This window comes from Leptopilina boulardi, unplaced genomic scaffold, assembly GCF_019393585.1.
Source record: "Leptopilina boulardi isolate dan_hultmark-lab unplaced genomic scaffold, ZJU_Lbou_2.1 LbouV2_112, whole genome shotgun sequence".
NCBI lineage: Eukaryota > Metazoa > Arthropoda > Insecta > Hymenoptera > Figitidae > Leptopilina > Leptopilina boulardi.
The window spans coordinates 4521265-4541478 of NW_026137655.1; the positions used below are offsets into that span (position 1 = coordinate 4521265).

The 20214-nt window shown below is 27.9% G+C and overlaps 3 protein-coding genes across 7 annotated transcripts; 1 reads left to right on the forward strand and 2 right to left on the reverse strand.

Annotated features, from left to right (window-relative positions):
* The first annotated feature begins 73 nt into the window (after positions 1–73).
* LOC127280531 (cadherin-89D) lies at positions 74–9606 on the forward strand. Of its 4 annotated transcripts, none has more exons than XM_051303595.1 (12): positions 74–274; positions 1829–1959; positions 2082–2831; positions 3040–3195; positions 3396–3597; positions 4091–4346; positions 4750–5062; positions 6061–6733; positions 6989–7144; positions 7929–8084; positions 8158–8426; positions 8912–9606. In XM_051303595.1, the coding sequence occupies exons 2-12, from the start codon at positions 1848–1850 to the stop codon at positions 8941–8943; spliced, it is 3075 nt and encodes a 1024-aa protein (XP_051159552.1). In that variant the 5' UTR covers positions 74–274; positions 1829–1847; the 3' UTR covers positions 8944–9606. The 4 variants fall into 4 exon arrangements, with proteins under 4 accessions (XP_051159552.1, XP_051159546.1, XP_051159537.1 ...); XM_051303589.1 differs by having other exon boundaries at positions 75–274; positions 6992–7144; positions 8155–8426; XM_051303580.1 differs by having other exon boundaries at positions 77–274; positions 8155–8426.
* Positions 9607–9740: 134 nt separating this feature from the next.
* LOC127279174 (neuropeptide SIFamide receptor) lies at positions 9741–19500 on the reverse strand. 2 transcript variants are annotated; one of them, XM_051301390.1, is made up of 4 exons: positions 19399–19487; positions 18644–19159; positions 15502–15601; positions 9741–11472 (listed from the first exon to the last, which is right to left on the reverse strand). In XM_051301390.1, the coding sequence occupies exons 2-4, from the start codon at positions 19113–19115 to the stop codon at positions 10653–10655; spliced, it is 1392 nt and encodes a 463-aa protein (XP_051157347.1). In that variant the 5' UTR covers positions 19116–19159; positions 19399–19487; the 3' UTR covers positions 9741–10652. The 2 variants fall into 2 exon arrangements, with proteins under 2 accessions (XP_051157347.1, XP_051157342.1); XM_051301385.1 differs by having other exon boundaries at positions 18644–19500.
* Positions 12051–13370, reverse strand: LOC127279186 (uncharacterized). Its single transcript, XM_051301402.1, has 2 exons — positions 13218–13370; positions 12051–12548 (listed from the first exon to the last, which is right to left on the reverse strand). Exons 1-2 carry the CDS (start codon positions 13227–13229, stop codon positions 12303–12305), a joined length of 258 nt encoding a protein of 85 aa, XP_051157359.1. The 5' UTR covers positions 13230–13370; the 3' UTR covers positions 12051–12302.
* Positions 19501–20214: the final 714 nt, after the last annotated feature.

Genomic DNA, 20214 nt, shown 5'->3' on the forward strand with positions numbered 1-20214 from the left:
TATATATCTAAACTTATATAACACTGTTCCCACTCTATATACCCGGAAAGGAGAGTTTCCAGCTGACCAACAGATTTTACTGGTGAACGTTCAGTATTTAGAGTAGTGTTGAATTTAATAGCTGCCTTATTTCTGAGAATATAATTCATTTTTTAAGGAAAGAAAAGTAATTATTGTTTTTTACACATGTACGCCTGTAATTATAAATGTAAATGTTCATGGAAGGACAAGTAGGTTCACAATAAAACTATATATATCAGACAATATAAAAAAGGTAACAATATAATTTACATTAACTTAAATTATATTTAAAACATAAGATATTGTGCAGTGATAGCAAAATTACATGTATATTTCTATTATTAGTTACTGAAACATACACTTATAAGCCACTGTTAACTTGCAGTAGGTATTAAATATTGATTCCATTAATCGGTTAAAACATTTTCAACTCAAAAATTTGATACACATTTTGGTTTCAATTTGTTACCTTCAAGTTAACTTTGAGCCAGAATACACATATAATAATATTGATAAAATAAAAAACACATTACACATAATTATGAATTTGATAAATTAAAAAATTAATATCAAAACAATAAAAAACGATTTTTTAAAAAGTACACACCCTCATAGCAACGGATATTTTAGGATATCTTACGAATGTATTAGAGAGTCAGTGCCTACCGGAAATTAGGATATTCGTAGGATATAGCCATATACACCCATGTAACATCCTATAGATATCCTAATTTCTAAGAGACCTTGGCTGCAACTAGTACGTCCTTAGGATATCCTTAATATCCGGCTGCTGTTGGGGTATCATATATTATACACAGTCTATAGCGTTATCGTAATACGTGACCTTTAGAAGAGAATGTTGCATTTCAAATTCTTATTCACGGGTAGACTGTTTTCTCTCGAATTAATCTCAACGATTTAATGTGATATTCTGTTAACACTATAAGAGATAATTATTCTTGCAAAAAATTTTTAGGGATATGACGAGCATTTTATATATTATATATGCATACATATAATTAAATTATGATTATCGCAATGATGGTATTCTATACCTCTATAGAGATAGACACATTATCAATATAGATTGCTCGGAATCAACATATTGCCTCACTACTAATGCCAAATATTTTGCCCTTTCTAATATGACATATTCTTGCTGCTTGTCGGTGCAATCTCCTCATCCTTCATCGAATAACATCCTTAACAGCAACGGATATTTCAGAGTATCCTATATGGACGTCCTATCCGTATCTGGAAATTTGAATATCTCTAGGATGTCCTCCAGATATCTATGGATATCCCTGATACATCATATGGATATCCTACTTTCCGGCCATCCCTAGGACATCCGTAGATATCCTGAATATCCGGATGCTGTTATGGATTAAAGCCAAAACTTTCAATGATTCAACTTTTTAAAGTTTTCTTATTTTTTGGGAATTTTAAATCTTTTCTCATCATCTCCTTTTGTGTAAGTCAGTTAAGAATTGTCTATACGTCAGATAAAAATTAAAGAAGGTTTAGTTTGCCTACAAGCTTAGAATTTACTGCATCACAGATATAGGTCTATATTTATATTTTACATTTTGTATTCTAAAATTTTAAATATTAATAAATTAATAGAAATAAAATTGACAATAAAACACAAATATTAAGAACAACTGAGGTTTCTTATATACTGTACCAAAACGAAAAAAACATACGTAAATGATATCATTAAAAGTTAAACAAATATGTGACATTAAATTTACAAATTTTGGTATAAAAATATATTTATTATTAAATTCTGACAATTGATTTTCAGATTGCAATTATTAAGGACTATGTCGCCTGAAGTTAACAATACAATATACGTACTAAGTCGTATTAATAGATATATTTGTCAAATAGTCTTAATTTTTCTACTTATTAAGTTGAAATTTATTTATGCGAAAGGTAATTATTTAGCGGGAAAAATTTAATATTTAAATTAAATGTTAATAAATAAAAGCATTTAAGTTTCAAGTTTTAAGTTTTGGTCAATTTTTTTTAATTAGGTACTTTATTCCTTTTTTCAGAGTGTCAGATTCAGGGATCTCAAATATTTAATTCACTAAAATCATCTTCAGATAAAGTGGAGTTCGAACTGAATGGTCCAGAATTTGAAGTAGAATTTTATAATATTAGTATTGTAGAAAACTTACCAAATGGATTTAGTGTTTTACAAGTAATTGCACATAATGGAGTTCGTACTAACGAATTCACATACGAATTAGAAGATAATTCTGGTGCATTTTTGGTAGAACCCAATTCAGGATGGTTAATTGTGAGAAATTCATCAATTCTTGATAGAGAAAAACAATCAGTCATAAAAATGAAAGTTTATGCAGTGAAAAAATGGACAAATGTTACCAACGATAATAGTAAAGTGAATGTTACAAATATAATATGCTTAAAAACATCATCATTTGTAAATGTCGAAGTTATGATTTTAGATGTTAATGATAATAATCCAATTTTCTTTCCAAGCAATTATTATGAATTAATATCTTTATCAAATGTAAAAATTGGAGCTACATTAGGAAAAGTTGAAGCAATTGACAGAGATCAAGGAAGAAATGGGTTGGTTTCATATCGTCTACAAAGAACAGAAAATGTTACATCTCCTTTTGCAGTAGATACATATACAGGTGAAATTTATGTAACACACAGTCCAATAATAGTTGGCAAGTATATAATCTTCATAGAAGCTATGGATAATCCTCTGAATCCTAGTGAAAAACGATTCTCTTTGGCTGTTGTTACAATAAATATAATTCAATCACCTGGTCAGTATATATTTTATAATACTTTAATTTCGGTACACTGATAATAATAATTCATCAATTAATCATAATCATAATAACAATAATTGTATTTTCTTAGCGAAATTTAACTGCCTGTATTACCTATAATATTAGATATATAATTGAAATATTATTGCCATACCCTTTATAATAAAAAATTGTTAAATTCTTTATACATATATTTACACAGATTATAATTCTGAAGTCATAAAATTTATTGGAATACCTTACAAATTTTGGATAGGGATAGATGTTCCTATTGGAAGTACTGTAGGACAAATTTTAATAAATAATTCCATGAAAGATACATATATATTTGATTTACTACACAGTTACAAAGAAGGCGGTGAGATATGTTTAAAGTTTTCTTTTAGTAAATCAACCAAAATATTTTCCATATATTTAAAATTTTATTTACTAATAAACTGTAATTGTTTGTGCATACATCCTCGATATATATATATATATATAAATAATATTATATTACTTAATAATATTTTCTCAATTATAGGTGACATGTATTATATTTTAAAAATTTTATTACAGTCCCTTTTGCTATAGAAGAGAAGTCAGGAATTATAACTGTTGTTGATGAAATTAGAAAATACGAACAACTAATCTATGAATTTGAGGCAGTAATAATTAATAACAATGATATTGCTTTGATAGCTAATGTGACCATACATATAGATTCCAATGTCATCAATACTGATAGCAACATAGATAAAATAAATAAAATATTCCGACCGTAAGATAACAACAAATTACATAATATATTGAAGCTATAAAAAATATATTGAATTCATATGTTGGATCATTATTATTATTACTTTAATCGGCCTTTTTCCCATGTGGAAAAATTTTTCATACTTGGACACATTTGACTCCCAGAATGTTTTTTCACCCTGGTACTCATTGGATATAAAAAAAATTAGTTAAAATATCAACCATCATAATATGATTTGGTCAAATTAGTAGAAAATTGAAACTTTTGTAACGTGACAGCCTAACCTACCTACTTCAAGTACAATTGATCTTTTTGAAATATTTATAATTTTTAAATAATAGGCATACATAAATTTTTATATCAGTATATAAAATGTTACTAAAGAATCATACTTTCAAATGCATGTGTAAAAAAATTTCATTATGCCTAGTTATTTAAAAGGTATAAATGTTTTAAAAAAAAATTTTACTTTACTCTCAGAGAATTTGACCATTTTTATAAACCCTTTTCTTAGCAAGAAAATAAATACTTCACAAGTTTTTCATATAAGCGAGAATTCGGATAATTTATTCATTGGTCGAGTTGAATCAGTAACTTCCAAAATGTATGAGGACTCTAAATTTTGTATTACTAATCAGGAAGATGTTCCAGAAATAAATTTAACAAGTGATGGATTTCTGTATGCAAATCATGCCTTAGATCGAGAGGAAAAAGAGAATTATAGTATTACAATAAAAGGAGAAACTTCAACTGAAATTGAAATTATTCAAGTAAGTAATAATTTCCCTTTAACTTATATTATGTAAATAGAATATGCTTTGCATTTTATAAACAATAAATTGAAATAAACTGTTTTAAGAATATTTTTAACTAATTCACATAGATATCAGGTAAAACTGCGACAGCGGCAAATAGTGAAATGTTTAACATCTACAAGATTGACATAAAAGCACTACAAAAAGAAACATTTTGAAATACATAGTACTCTTACTTTTTAAACACTTAATGTATATAACCTTTCAAAATATTTTACCTTAAAAACTATATGTGGAGAAGAATAATCTGTAAAAAAAATAATAACAAAGCAATTGTATTATTACATTCTTAATAATATTTATATAACAATCTTTATATGAAAATAAAATCAGGTAAAAGAATCAAATTTAATTATAGATAACAATAATTGTTGACGATGAGAATGACAATGCACCAGTATTTAATTCGAACTCTTATGAAGGGTACATTGTAGAAAATAGCCCTACAGGTACAGAGATAGTAATGAAAAATAAAGTATTTGCATCGGATATAGATAATGGTATTAATGGAACTTTTATATTTGATATATGGGATAATGGTAATGGGGACAGCCATTCATACAAAGTGGAGAAGAATACTGGAAAAATTTTTTATAAAGCGCTAACGAATGAAAACTTGGATAGAGAAATAAAATCAATTTACAACATGAAAATTGTTGCTATTGATAAAGGTAATTTTTCATCATTATATTATATTTTAACATAAGAAGACAGACTTTGCTTCAACAATATATATTTTTTCGATTTTTAAAGATTATTTTTATTCTGCAAAATAAACAGCCTGATGCTACTTTTGCATATAATATACCTACAGGTAGTTGAACTATAATTTTGTGTATAATATATAAAATAATTCTAAAATGAAGTTAACACAATTGAAATGATACAATTGAATCGCTGGAAACAATAAGGGGACGTACGCTTGGCTGAACTCTGTAAAGCCAGTCAAACGGTCAAAATTATGAAAAAAATTGAAAATCGAAATTTTAATTTTTGAAAGCTACTACTTCATAGGAAATGAAAAGACGCATCTTTTTTTCCTTTGAGATTTTTTCGTAAAACGAATAGTTTAAAAAATTATAACAAAAAACAGTAAAATTTAAATTCTCAAAATTCATTCAATTTTTAACCCTTTCAGTGTCAGGCTAAAGTACAAAAATCTGACCACCAGTGTCAAGAAAAATGTAGATTTCAAAAATCGATCCAATTTGCCTGAAAATCGTTACTCGGGGGTTTTTGGGGTCGCTGATTACGAGGATTTTGGTCATAGGCGTCATTGACACTGGTGGCCAGTCTAAGTCATGACGCCTATAGGCGTCAGTGACACTGAAAGGGTTAAACATAAACCGTTGTATCTTCGATAAATATTAATGAATTTACTTGGAATTTAATATTTAAACGCCTTTCGGTCCATAGATAATAATTTTATTTTTTTTTAAACTATTCGTTTTATGAAAAAATCTCAAAGGAAAAAAAATGCGTCTTTTCATTTCCTATAAGGTAGTAGCTTTCAAAAATTAAAATTTCGATTTTCAATTTTTTTCATAATTTTGACCGTTTGACTGGCTTTACAGTGTTTAGCCGAACGTACGTCCCCTTATTGTTTCCAGCGATTCAATTCATTCCATAATTTGACAAAAATTTTATTAAAACCCATTTTTTACAACAGGCAGTCTTCAATCTGAGGCCAATTTAACAATTAAAATACAAGATATAAATGACAATGCACCTAATTTTACTGAAATAAAACTAATTGCTGATCAAAATATTCAGATATTAGGAAATGCAGAGGACACTAATACTAATAATGCATTGATTGCTGATGGAGCAAATTTTTTCATTCATAAAGATGAATTAAATCAAGATTATTATCTAAATTATTACGACTCCTACAATAAAATTAAAATATTACAAAGACCTATTTTCTATATATCAAAAAATGTTACGTTAGGTACAAAGATTCTAAAATTGGAAGCTCATGATAACGATGAAGATGAAAATGCCCTTATAACTTATAGTATTCAATCTGAAAAGTATAAAAATAAATCCGATTTAAGTCAGTTAAATCAAAAACATTTTATAATCGATTCAAAATCTGGAGAAATTTCTATTGTTGAAAAACTACCATCAGAAATAGATATTTGGCTATATGTAAGAGCAATAGATGGTGGAAATCTTACAGATGAGATAGTTTTGAAAATTCATATCGCTTTGACTAATAATACGAATCTACCAAGACAACAACGGTTTCTCATGTCATTTTTTCAAGTTGGTGGTATAATGTTAAGTTGTATCGTTTTTATTGCAACTTTTTCAACATTTCTTTACTTAACATGTAAAAGGTAAGGCATGATTAATAAATCCATAACTTTACTAAAAATTACATTTTTTTAATAAATAAATATTACTATATATTGTAAACCAAAGCAAACTTTGCCAATGATACTTGAATAAATTGACGTAATTGGCATTTCATTAAAAATTAATTTACTGATATGTTACATAATAGATATATACCATCATTTATCTATATAATTAATTTAAAACAAATTTCTATAGTTTGCACATATTATTAAAGTGTAATGTTTATGTATCAGAAGAATTCCAAAGTCTACTACCCCTTTCTTAACAACAAACATTCTCACGAATCATCAGATGCAGAGTATTAATTTGGAGCAATTATTTAGCAAAAATTTTCAACTTCATCAGAACACTCATGATCATGAATCAAATAGCGACATAAGATTATCTAGGTAACTGTAAATCTTTTTTTGATTGTACATATTATATTTTGTAAATTAATCCTCAATATATGTCACCTTAATGTTAGTCAATTGTGACAAATTGTTTTCTTTTAATTCGGTCTGCTTTGAGAATAAGCTTTCTCAATTAAAAGTATCATGTATAGTACTCCTATACGATATTTAGAGAATATGTATTAATTTTTTGGGTTCCGTTCACGCAGTGCACCGAAACGGAACCCTTATGGTTTAACTCATGTCCGTCCACAAAGTCCTGCCCCCCCCCTCTAAAATCTAGCAATTTCAACCCATTAGGCTCAAACTTGGTAAACACACGTAATTTCGAAAGTAGATTAAAGGGAAATTATAGCGAACTTGATTGGAATTGAATTTAATATAGTTATAGTACAAAAACTCGAAATTTCGGAAAAAAGTGTGTCCCACCCTTAACTTTCACAATTTTGAAGTTACGATGCTCAAATTTGGTATACTTACATAATTTTGCAAGAAGATTAAAGGGAAATTATAGAGAACCCGATTGGAATTGAATTGAATATTGTTATATTCCAAAAACTCGAAATTTTGGAAAAAAAAACGTATCCTTCCCCTCTTTAACTTTTACAGTTTTGTAGCTAAGAAGCTGAAACTTGGTACACATATTTAATTTTATGTGTAGATTTCACGAAAAATATAGCTAACCCTTTTGAAATATTATATTTAAATATTTAAATTTAATAATCGTGAACGGAATCCTAGGTAAGCGAGTGTAACTCGTACTTGAACAATTTTTCACTAGTTTTCCTAACTGCAGAGATTCTATGGGTACTGATAAGAAATTTGTAAAGTCGACGACATCTTTATATTCCTGTTGTCATGATTCTGGAGTAGTTACACGCGTATGTCATTGTAACAACATTTATAATTCGGAAACATCTAGTCAAAGAAGCAGCAAGTTAGTAAAAAACGATTATAACTAATTTCTATTAGAAATATTTTTCATACATATATTTCTAATTCTTCAGCAGCTATGAAGATTCTCTCAAATCATTTCAACCACATTCATTATCGTCAAATATTGAATCTTTTACAATCTATCCCACTCAAATGTCTCCAATAATTTGTCACGAAAAACGACATGGAATAACATCTAATGGACGACAGCAACATAAAAAAAGTATTGAAAAACAAGAAAATCAATGTGATATTTTTTCTGGGGAAAATAACATGAAGGATATTTTAATTCATAAACAACAGCAACCATCAATATTTATAAATACATTTCCATTGCAATCTGGTAAGACATGAAACCTTTTTTTGTCAATTTATAATTTTCCAACTTTAACAATTTCTTTATTTGTACCTTGTCGATAAGCTAATTCAAGTCAAGTCAATGTGCAGTTAACTCTCTAAATCTGAATAAGTGAAATTTCACTTAAAATGTGTCAAAAGTCTTCCACGTAGAAAAATAAGTGTATATGCACTTAAAAATAAGTGAAACTTCACTTATTTTTGAGTGAAAACCACTTATTTAAAAGTGCATATACACTTATTTTTCTACGTGGAAGACTTTTGACACATTTTAAGTGAAATTTCACTTATTCAGATTTAGAGAGAACGTCATTTAATGTCAAGTTCAATTCGAATCAATGTCAAGTTAACGCCGAGGTACAAATTTCGAAAATTTTAATGCTAAAAATCATTTTGAAAAATTTATTCCATTGCTCATAGTATGGCAAGTTTATAGTATTATATATAATTTAATTATATTATTAATTTCAGGTGCAGGAAATCCAAGACAAGTGTTGTACTAAATAATAGTTGATAATATTAAAAAAAAACTTCATTATAAAGTGATTTTAAAATTTTAAAACATTTTAAAAAAATGAGAAAGATGAGAAAAAATAATTGTATATATGAATATTAGATTGCAGAAAAGATTGTTTTTTATTGTTATTATTATTCATGGAAAAGATGATTTTTTTTGTCATTAAAAAAGTACGACCTCGTAAGGATGGCTACACTGAAAAAAATTCGGGTGAGCAGCAAGTACTAGAGAGTACAGCTGCTCTATCAAATCGAAGAACGCTAACGATCCCTTTTTTGATCGGCTGACATCCCGTTTCAGGAGCTCAAACTGCCCGTAGTGGTAGAGCTGATATTCCTTCATAGCCTTACCTTGTCAATAAGACAGCTGCTCACCCGTGCCGGTAGCGCACCGCTCCCAAAACGGAATCTCAGTCATACTTTGAGTAAAGTAACGCAGCTCTCTCAACGCTGAGACGTCTGCCTACCCAAATATTTTCACAGTGGTTGTCAAGAGAGTATCAATAAATCGCGCGGTATTCGCTTTACAACAGGTACAAATATTTTTACAATATATTGCATATTTTGAAATAATTAAACATGATTTGTTGTATGTACGGTTACAATTCTTATATTGTTTCTAAATAAATCAATAAATATTTTTCTAACAATTTTTACAATATTTATTTGCTGCGCATCTTCATAACGAAATCATATTTTTTCTTCAAAAATTGATTTAAAATGGGGATAATACATTGGGAACTTTAAAGCAGATTTTATATATAATTAAAAGTAAACAACAAACAAGAAGTTTAATTGATTATTTATTTAACACAAGACATTATTTTTCATATTATTTGCGAATATTTCAGATAATATTGCATACATCCATACTCGCGTATGTCTAGCGAGTAAGTTTCATTTTTTTTTATTTCCTAGAAAGTAATTACATTTTTGAGATCAAACTTGAATTTTTCTAAGCAGTACATATCTATATGTCGACAATGAAAGAAAAAGTTATAGAATATAAATATAACACCGATTGAAATTTTTATCAAAATTGCAGATACTCTTGTTTCTAGATTTCTATGTTAAAACGCATAAAGAAATATTATTTCAACATAATAAATAAATATATATATATAAATAAATAAAAACAAGAAATTTATTCCTTTACTTATTAAGTAGTATTTCTTGATGAAATATTTTTGAAATATCATTTCCAGATAGGATGCTATAATAAACTTTTAACAGAATTGCGATAAGAAAATTTCAACTGATGACAATGATGCAAATAAATATATATGCTACACTTGAGTTAAAATGAAATACATAAGTTGATACAGGAGCAAAATAAATTGATGAATAATTAATATTTTGTGTGATGTATTAGGAATTACGCTGTAGTTTGATAAATACATCATTTTCAATTTTCTTTTTGAATATTGCGTGTGAGATTTTAAAAGCGCAATCATTGCTTTCAGAAAGCATTCAACACGATTGTGTACTATATAGTTGGTAGTGGTTGTCGGTATGTGCACAAATAATGTGCACTGTACATACTGTACCCAGCTTCCGGAACGAGTTCCAACCTGACATACAGATAAACTCATCATCCGGCTTGATTCAGCCTACCACGGCTGATTTAAGCAGCGTCAAAGGACGTCTACTTTCAATTAACACGGTATTCGATTTAGAAATCAATCCATTTAATGCTTTACACACCATTGTGGTTACAAATGTATGAAACATTGCTATCTTGATGAATAGGAGGGCCATGAAAATTTCTCCTTGTCGAATGATGATGGTGAAAATTATTATTATTATTGTTATTATTATTATTATTGTTGTTTACATAATATGACGATCTTCTCATGCTTGTAGAAGATGACATAATAGCTACAGTCTCGTAGTAGCGTAATTTACCGCAACACCTATCACTTTTTAAAATAGCCATAAAACCACGCCTATACTTTTTATTGAAAAATGCATATAGTATTGGATTAATGCAAGAGTTACTTGATCCCAACCATTGCGCAATAGGTATTGCAATGGGCAAAATTTCATCTTCCCAATCAGCAATGTCCCCACCCAATTTAATTCTGGTAAAAATAACATATAGTGGTAACCAAGACAGTACGAAGAGAATAACTACTACAACCAACATTTTAACAACTTTAACCTTGGACTTTTGCTGTAATCTTTCCATTTGTGCATCCTTGGCATCTGTAGGAATATGCCTCTTCCAAACTCGAATCCAAATTAACACATAACAAAGGGAAATTAACAACATTGGTAAAACATAACAGAGCATCAAATTATCAATAAGAAAAAATAAAGAACCATACTGTGGTCTGGGCCACATTTCAATACATAATCTTAAATCTGGATGATCCTCTTCATATATTGCCACCAAATCAAAAAATAACAGCCAGGGCATTGTTGTTGTTACAGCAATGAGCCATATGAACAAAATTATGAGTCGAGCTCTTCTCTTCGTAATCTGACATTTTAACGGCCACCAAATAGCCAGAAATCTGAAAAATAAATAAATGGAACAAATTATTAATTACTTAATTTTGAATAAAGTTAAATTTACGTAAGTTATAATATAAAAATAATAATGTGAATTTAACCATAAATTAACTCTCTTAGCCTTATAACTTTCTAGGCATAAAATTAGCTCCTATAGCATCAACTCCCTTTGCTTCACCTCCAAAAACGTGGGATATTTATAGAGTCCGTTAGAAGTTAAAATCAAACTCCCTTTTTATAGTATGATTAGTTTTATTTTTATACCCGTATTTAATGACAATTTTGATCTTTAATTAACTTTGCACCTAATTTTGTATATAGAACGCAGGCAATTCATCCAAATGAGATAAAGGTAATTAAATTAATATAATTATAAAAATTCGACAAGAATAATTTTTTGTTCTCCACAGTATTTCACCAGTTGTATAGTAGGTGTAAGCTTGCAATGAGACCTGCTTGTGATGCACGGTAAATATCAGATAACAAAAATACAAAACATATATTTCACATATTCACTACTATAAAACTACATTGGTATATTATTAGGATAGAGTTTTTAAAGGTTCACAAATTTTTACGATTTGACAGAAAATTAATTTTATTATAAATTTCAACAAATGTCAATGAAACTAAACACAATGAACATGATTTATAATTTAATTAACGAACTTTTAATTTTTCAGAAAATAAATTTTAGATTTGTATAAGGATATGTACCATTTCCAGGCAATAGTAGAAAATTTAAATGCTAATCCAAATGTTTTTTTTAACTAAACACAAATAACCAATAAGACCTAAATAATAATGATGATGATGATTGCATTTTAATTTTTTAACCATGAAGTCCATGAAGACCATGTCCAAGGACGTGTCCATGAGAGGGTAGAAAAGTTCTAGTTACGATAGGAGCACTGTGAACAACAGGAGCTATTGGCTGAGCAATGATATGAGGATGACTCACATGCCCATGACTGATAACCTGAGGTGTATGAATTGGTCCCAAATCATGATTTAAAACAATACCAGTAAGGCCCCCAGGGAAAGCAGTAGCAATAGCCAGGATGGCAGAAAGTATAGCCTATTTTAGAAAAACATTTTCTTTTAATAAAATTATGTAAACAATCATTAAACAAAATTTTCTTAATAGTATTGGAACGTTTCCCCAAATTATTTCATTTTCATAGCGTTTCAATTGAGGTTTTATGACCAAAGTTCCTTGTATATGTATAGACTGAAAAAAGGGTTTTGTTTTGTCAACAAAACGTTTGGTTGGTATTTAAGCAATCAAATTTTCCTGTTATGTCAACAAAATTTTGGTTGTTCCTAACCAAACCTTATTTAAGACAACAAAAATTATTTTCCTAATTTTGGTTCTGTCAACTAAAGTTTGCTTGAAACAAACAAAATTTTGTTGAGGCAACTACAAAAACTTTGGTTGCTCATATCTCAACGCCAGAACAGAAAAGTGTTCCACATGCGAAGAAATAATTCGAGAAAACTTCCCAATGAGATTTAGATACAAAACAAAATTCCAGACGTTCTATTCTGTAATGCAAAACGGCAATATTGAATTATTATTTTTTTAACTGTTCAAAGTCTCTAAACTTATTTATCATTGAAAAAAATTTTCTTTTGATTAACTTGTTCATTTGAAATGATTTAATGGTTGTAAAAATAATTTTCAACAAAACAATCAATTACAAATTAATTATATTCATGTTTCTTAAATACATTATATAAAACTTACCAGTTTGAACATGATGCTTAAGTGAAAGATGATAATTTCTCGAAAGATTGTAAACTTATGTATCGGAATAGAGAGCTCCCCTCATTTTATACAGATTGTCAGAATTAAAAATCAAAACTAGATAAACAAATAAGAAACAAGAATGTGCTTGTGAAAAGCAATAATGACGCTAAATGAAGGGAAGGTTGAGTCAGCCACATGGCTGCTAAATTTTTATTCTGTGGGCAGTATATTAGACCAATCATAAGATCAATGAAATATAATATAATCTACATTTATGATTACAAAGATGGAAACAGATCTTTATGGCTATTTACTTGAATTATTACAGAGCAACATTCGTCTAGTAAGAAAATTTACATCGAAGCCGACATTAACGTCAAGTGTTGATTTTCTAATAAATATACTATTCAATTAGTATATCATATTCATATACAAATATATTATTCAATTAGTATATAATTGGTATAATTTTAATATAAATGCAATGTGTCTTTGGAGAAGTATCAGTTCAACATTCAAACAATTTTAAAGAGTTGCTTGGATTACCGTCATGCAAAATAGTTTAATATTCCACTTTGACAGGCTTGCAATATATGAAAGATTACCGAAGGATTGAAAAGATGCAAAAAAGCAATGAAATATTTATGAACGATTACGGCAAGTTTACATGTTATTTTTGGTGATACTTGAGTTTCCTCATGGAAAAATTAGAATTAGAATAAATCATCAGATTTATTTTGACAACTATTATGTGAATCAATAGTTAATAAATTATCAAATAATTAAAACAGTATAATGTATCGGAAGCTGCCTAAATAGACATTTAATTTTTTGCCCCAGAAGGAACTTTTATGTTTTTTGTCTGATTGATTGTACTCTCTAAAGAATTACTAGCAATTTTAACTAATTTAAATTAGTGACTGACATTTGGCTTTTGAATTAGTTTAAAATTTTACTAATTTTTTAACAAAAAGTGAGTTATTCAAATTAGTTAAAAATGTACTTATTCAGATTTAGAGAGTACATAAAACCAAATTAATATTAGCTCACAGAAAAAACATAATCTCAAATTGAGTACAAAATTTATACTCAATTGGATACGCATCAAAAGTGAGACAGGCAGATGGCGCCACGTTCTACGTCATTTAACATGAAATCATTTTGAGATGCAACAAATATGAGTCCAACTGACAAAAGTTGTTGAAGTAATTTATTTTAATGATAAGAAAATAAAAGTTATCACAGAGTTGATTATTTTAATAGAGGCATATGCAATTTAGTTTTCAAACATTTGATAACAATAATAATAAAAATGAATAAAAATAGTTATAATAGTTAAATAGAGCATACAAAGCTGCCAATAATAAAGTAACTTGAGCAGAGTAATATTACATAACATATAGTTCCGTTTATTGAAAGTTACAATCTCTTTTCAAAAAGTGCAAATAAATATATGTACACATGTATTAACAAAGAAAGAAGAAAAATGATATCCTATAAGGTATACACATTTAGAGCACGTATATTATTTATAAGAGGTCAAAACACAAAATGTAGCAGTAGTAAGTTTATATACAGAGTGTTCCAAAAGTATAGAAACTTGCAAATATCTCGAAAAGTACGCATTTTCGTGATACTTCTTTTTCCGCTGTCGAGTCCCGGGACCAATTTTTTGGCTTCAAAAATGTAGATCTTTTTTTGGGAACAACTTTAGTTTTGAATATTTTTCACGAAAATGCGTAGTTTTCGCGATATTTGCAAGTTTCCATACTTTTGGAACACCCTGTATGTATAATGTAACCAGTGCAGAAATTGCCCCATTCTGCCCTATTTAAAGTAGGGCTTTACTCAGGGCCTCACCAGTTTTCACTGTTTGATGAAAATGTAAATAAACTAATTTTTTAAAATTACTTTCACAAAAAAGTAATCAATAAAATTTATCATTTATACTAGTGGTTTAATATTTTTTTGATAATGGGGCTTTCACCAGAATTTAGATTTTGAAAAAATTATTTTGCAAAATAGGAGAACTGACAAGCCCCTGATCAGTTTTCCATAAGTTGGTCATTAATTAGAAAAATTATCACGGTCATTTCGGGGACTGGTCAGTTTCTCTGATATGAGTCACACGAGAAGCTTAAAATAAACGTTCTGTATAATATTATAGCAATTTTAAACTATATATATGCCATACTATATGCCATACTATATGGCACACATATAAAGCTCACTGTAAGCTTTCTAAATATGACTCCAATTATAAAAAATAGAATACTATTACCTGTCTAAGGAAACTGCAACAAGACTGTATACAGAAGCAGCAACAGATACTCCTTGAATGTAAGGAACAGTTTTGCACATAAACCATCCGAAAACCCAAGCTGAAAAAAATTAAGATTATTATTATTATTTTAAATGAAACAACGTAATCATAATTATAACAGTTTCAGAAACTCAAAAGTCAATATTGAAATAATGTATAATTGTTATAAAATTGACAATTTAATTGAATAAATAAAATAAAACGTCGCTTCAAGGAAAGTTGAAAGTTATTTCTGATAACAAAAATTAGGAATAATTGTTATTAATTAACTATTTGAGAAACAAATTTATTTTAAACCAGTTTTGCGGGAACACTAAAAAAAGTTTCTTAATTAAAAAATATAGTCTGTAATTAAAAATTAACTAGATTGAATGAAACAAATTGTAACAATATATAGTTTTATAAATCAAGAAAGTTGTGCATGAATGAACTAAAAAATGTTCATGTTGTCAGATAGACATTTATACTCTGAGGACATTCTAGAGATATCCAAATAACTGGATACGGACAGGAGGTCCACAGGTCTAACATATTTATTTTTGAAAATAAACTTTTAAATTTAATTTCAAAATCTTTTTTAGCATTTTTGGTGGAAAAAAGAATATGAATAGGCGAGAGTGACAAACAGTAGGACAGTTTAAACAGTAGGACACTTTAATTTTCTGAAAAACTACTTAAAGAAATCCGACCAAAATTTAAATGTAAACCATGTTTATGACAACACACTATCTCCAAAAATGTTAGCAACATTGATTCATTATTTACAAAGAAAATTGAAAAAAACTGTTTTTGACGTACCAGAGTAAATTTTTTCTTGAAATACAATGCTGATTTTTATATAGATAGGACAGTTTAAAAAAAAGTGTAATTGTTACTTCGTTTACTTATGTTTTTAAGTATAAATAAAATCCAATAATTTAAAATATTTAAAAATTTCAAAAACAATTTTTATTTAAATAATTTTTTGAGATTGCTTAATTTAAACTGTGGGACATTCAACACTGGGACAGGGAAAAATTTAAGTTTATGAAACGTGGATTGTGGCAACACTGATTATAAGTTGTGTCAGCTATACGCATGCGCATTTATACTTACACAACGACTAAAAATGTGATTTTTTATGCTAAAAAACAATAAAAAATTCAAAATTTATAATTAATAATTATTACAATTATTGTTCAACAACATTTAAAAAGTAACACTTGATAAGAGAACGACTATTCAAATTTTGCTCCAAATTGTTTTTAAGTTATGACCAAATTATGACGTATGATAAGCAGTACTGTAAACGTGAAAAAAAATAATAGCAATTTTTTATATGAAACTTGACATCGTATTATAAAAATGTAAAATATTATTAAATAATGAGTGTTTTGCAACATTTGTTAACGTTATTTAATGCAAAAAATATATATTTACAAAGTATGAAGCAGAATATTATTATTGAAATAATTATTCGGTTCTTAATAATAGGTGTCCCACTGTTAAACACAAACCTTCAAAACAAGAAAAATGTATTAAGTTTCAAAAACTTCAAATTTTTTTATTTAATCACAATATAATCTTAATAGAATATGTGCATTGTGTAGAAAAGAGTTTAAACTTTATAATAATACCAAAAAGTGTTCAAAAATATATAAAATTGCTATATTAATATGTCTTTGAAAAAAAGTGTCCCACTGTTTGTCATTCTCCCCTATATTACTATTAATATCCGAAATTTGCATTTTTCAGTATGTATATCTTGACAAACTAAATAAAAATTAGAAAGTGCATAATACACTGTAAAATAAAAGGTATTAATTTAATACCAAATTTAGGCACTAAATTGTCATTTGGTTTTAGTTTGATACCTAAAATTGGTACTAATGTAGTACTTTCTTTTTACAGTGTAAAGCCAAAATTATATTAGATAATTTTATTTTACAATGAGTGATAAACCTAATATATATATATAAAATATATATATATATATATAATCAATATAACTAATTTTGGTAACTTCGTAGCAGATGAAAAAAATAAAGACATAAAAAAAATTAATAATAACAACAACAACCTAGGCACAAGAATGACCTAGTACAAGTGACCGAGATGCATGACCTGAATTCCGCTCCTATACAGGTGTCCTACTGCCCTCTACCCCAGTCAATATATAAAGCAATTTCACCTTAAATAAAAAAAGAATTTGGTAGTAACTAAAGAAATAAATAAAACATAGCAAAATTGAATGGACAATAAGAAACAATCAATTATATCTGGAAAGACAATAAACTAAATAAATAATTTGCTTTTTAAATAAAAATTGTTAAACAAAGGTTTCAAGGACATCAAAACATAGTTTACTACAACGGAATTTTTTAAATAGTTAAAAAAAACTATTTGAGCAAACAATATATGAATTAAATTTTATTAAGACACACAAAAGAGATATAGTATATCTAAATTTAGGAATGTATGTCCTTGACCTTCCGCAATTGTTATATATATATATATATATATATATATATATATATATATATATATATATATGAACAGAAATAATAACTTTAAAAATTTTTTAAATTGCAAAACTAAAATAATATCTGCAAATGAAAGTATAAATAAACAAAAAAACAAATATTCAACCCAAATGAAGAAAAATGTTTCGAATGCAAACTAAATGTGTTTACAAAAATCAATTAAAATAATAAATCAAATTATTAAAACTAATAATAATATATAACGAAATCAAACAACATTTAAAGTATGAATAGAACCGTAAAGATTAAGTAAAAAAAATTAAGGTGCTATGCTATCACACCTACAGCCCTGTGTGCAGGATGGAAGACCTTGAAGCCTCCTGAAAGTGGAGCAATGTCCGCCATGAGGGGTTACACAAATACACTTAGAAAAGCATTCACAGTAAGAAAGGGTTGCTCTAAATCTATAGCTATAATTATAAATTTATTATCCTTATCATTTTTCTAAATAAAATACAAGTTTCTAATGTGATCAAGAAATATTTCCTAATCATAGTACTGCATAAAATGATGAACTTACATAAATTAATTGTAAACAAAATAGAATTAAAAAAATATGTTTACAGCAAATGACTTACGGACAAAAATGTTGCTCATTAAAGTAGCTGGTAGACAAAATATGATGACCAAAACATCAGCAAAGGCAAGATTTACAATAAAATAGTTTGTAACTGTTCTCATTCGGGGTGTTCGAAACACCACAGCGATCACAAAAATATTTCCAATTAATCCAACAACAAAAACAATAATATATGCTACACAATAAACAGCTGACATTGCCATACTATGTCTATATAGCAAACGATCAGTTGCTGTAGGTTGACCCGAGTTGTTACCACTTTCATCATTCGATGATGAGTTGATAAATAATCTGCTCATTGATTCTTCCATAGCCGAACGAGAATTAACAATAGTGGAAGAATCAGTAGCTGCAGCAGTCAGTAAAAAAGAATTATTAAATAAATATTCACTAAATCTGCTATTTTTACCACGAGGAACATCGTTAATAATTAGTTCTTCAGAATGAGATGTCAAACGTGCCATCCCCATTAATGTAAAAGGGGGTGGAGGTTGTGCCGGAGGCTGTGGCACGTCTGCTTGCAGCATTAGACAAGTAAACATAAATAAATGAATAAAAATTAAGTTGTGCAAAAATGAAAACAAATTTTTAAATTTTCAACAATCTCAATACTAACAAAAAGATGTAAAATGTTAAAAAATTTTAATGAAAAGAAATTTTTAAATTATAAAAAGAGAAATAAAAACATATCAATTAAAAACAAATCAATGCTACAGTAGAAACAAAAGTTCCATAAAAATATTGAAAACACACTAAATGCAATGTCAAGATTATATTGTTGGGAAAAAAAAAAATATTATTCTGCAAAAGACAAATAGATTTGCACACTGTAGTAAATGCAAGCACACTACCCGACGATCCTAAAGCTATGTTTCTTAATCATTGTACGTTCAAAGCGCTTGCGTCTGCACATTGCGTAGAACCAGTAAGACATCTGTGCCATGTGCTGAAACATCCTTCATCAATAACAATAAAAACATATGCATCATTGTTAAAAAAATAATACAAACTATAAAGATAATAAACAACAAACTGCGTTGTTATAAGTGACAAAAAAAGTAACATGCTTCATAAAATATTTGCATTTACAAACAAAATTAGATGCACCATTTGTATAACTTGTAGTGAAATTACTGCAAAAACTTGAGGCAGTATATAAAAATAAAGTGATAATAAAAAAAGGAATTGTTGAAAACATTCGCATTTTCTCTTTACGAGATAGGACCTCCAGTATATAATAATTAAAGTCTTTAGAACTTGCGAAAAAAAATGTATAAATATTCGATATTCTAATTTTAAGAGATGATCCTTTCAGAACCTCTTCGTTAGTAAAAACTGAACAAAAAATGTATGGTGCTCTTCTTGATTAAACCAATATACGAACCATTAACTCGCAAATTTAATTTTTCAAAAATTTTTCACAACTTTATTTGAATGTAGCTCAGCATCCATTAAACCAATCAAAAAGTGCGAAATACATTTTTTGATTGAAGCTCCTGGGTTTAGACTTTGGCGATATTCCCGGACGATTATCTCTCAAATTTAATTTTTCGAAATTATTTCCAAAAT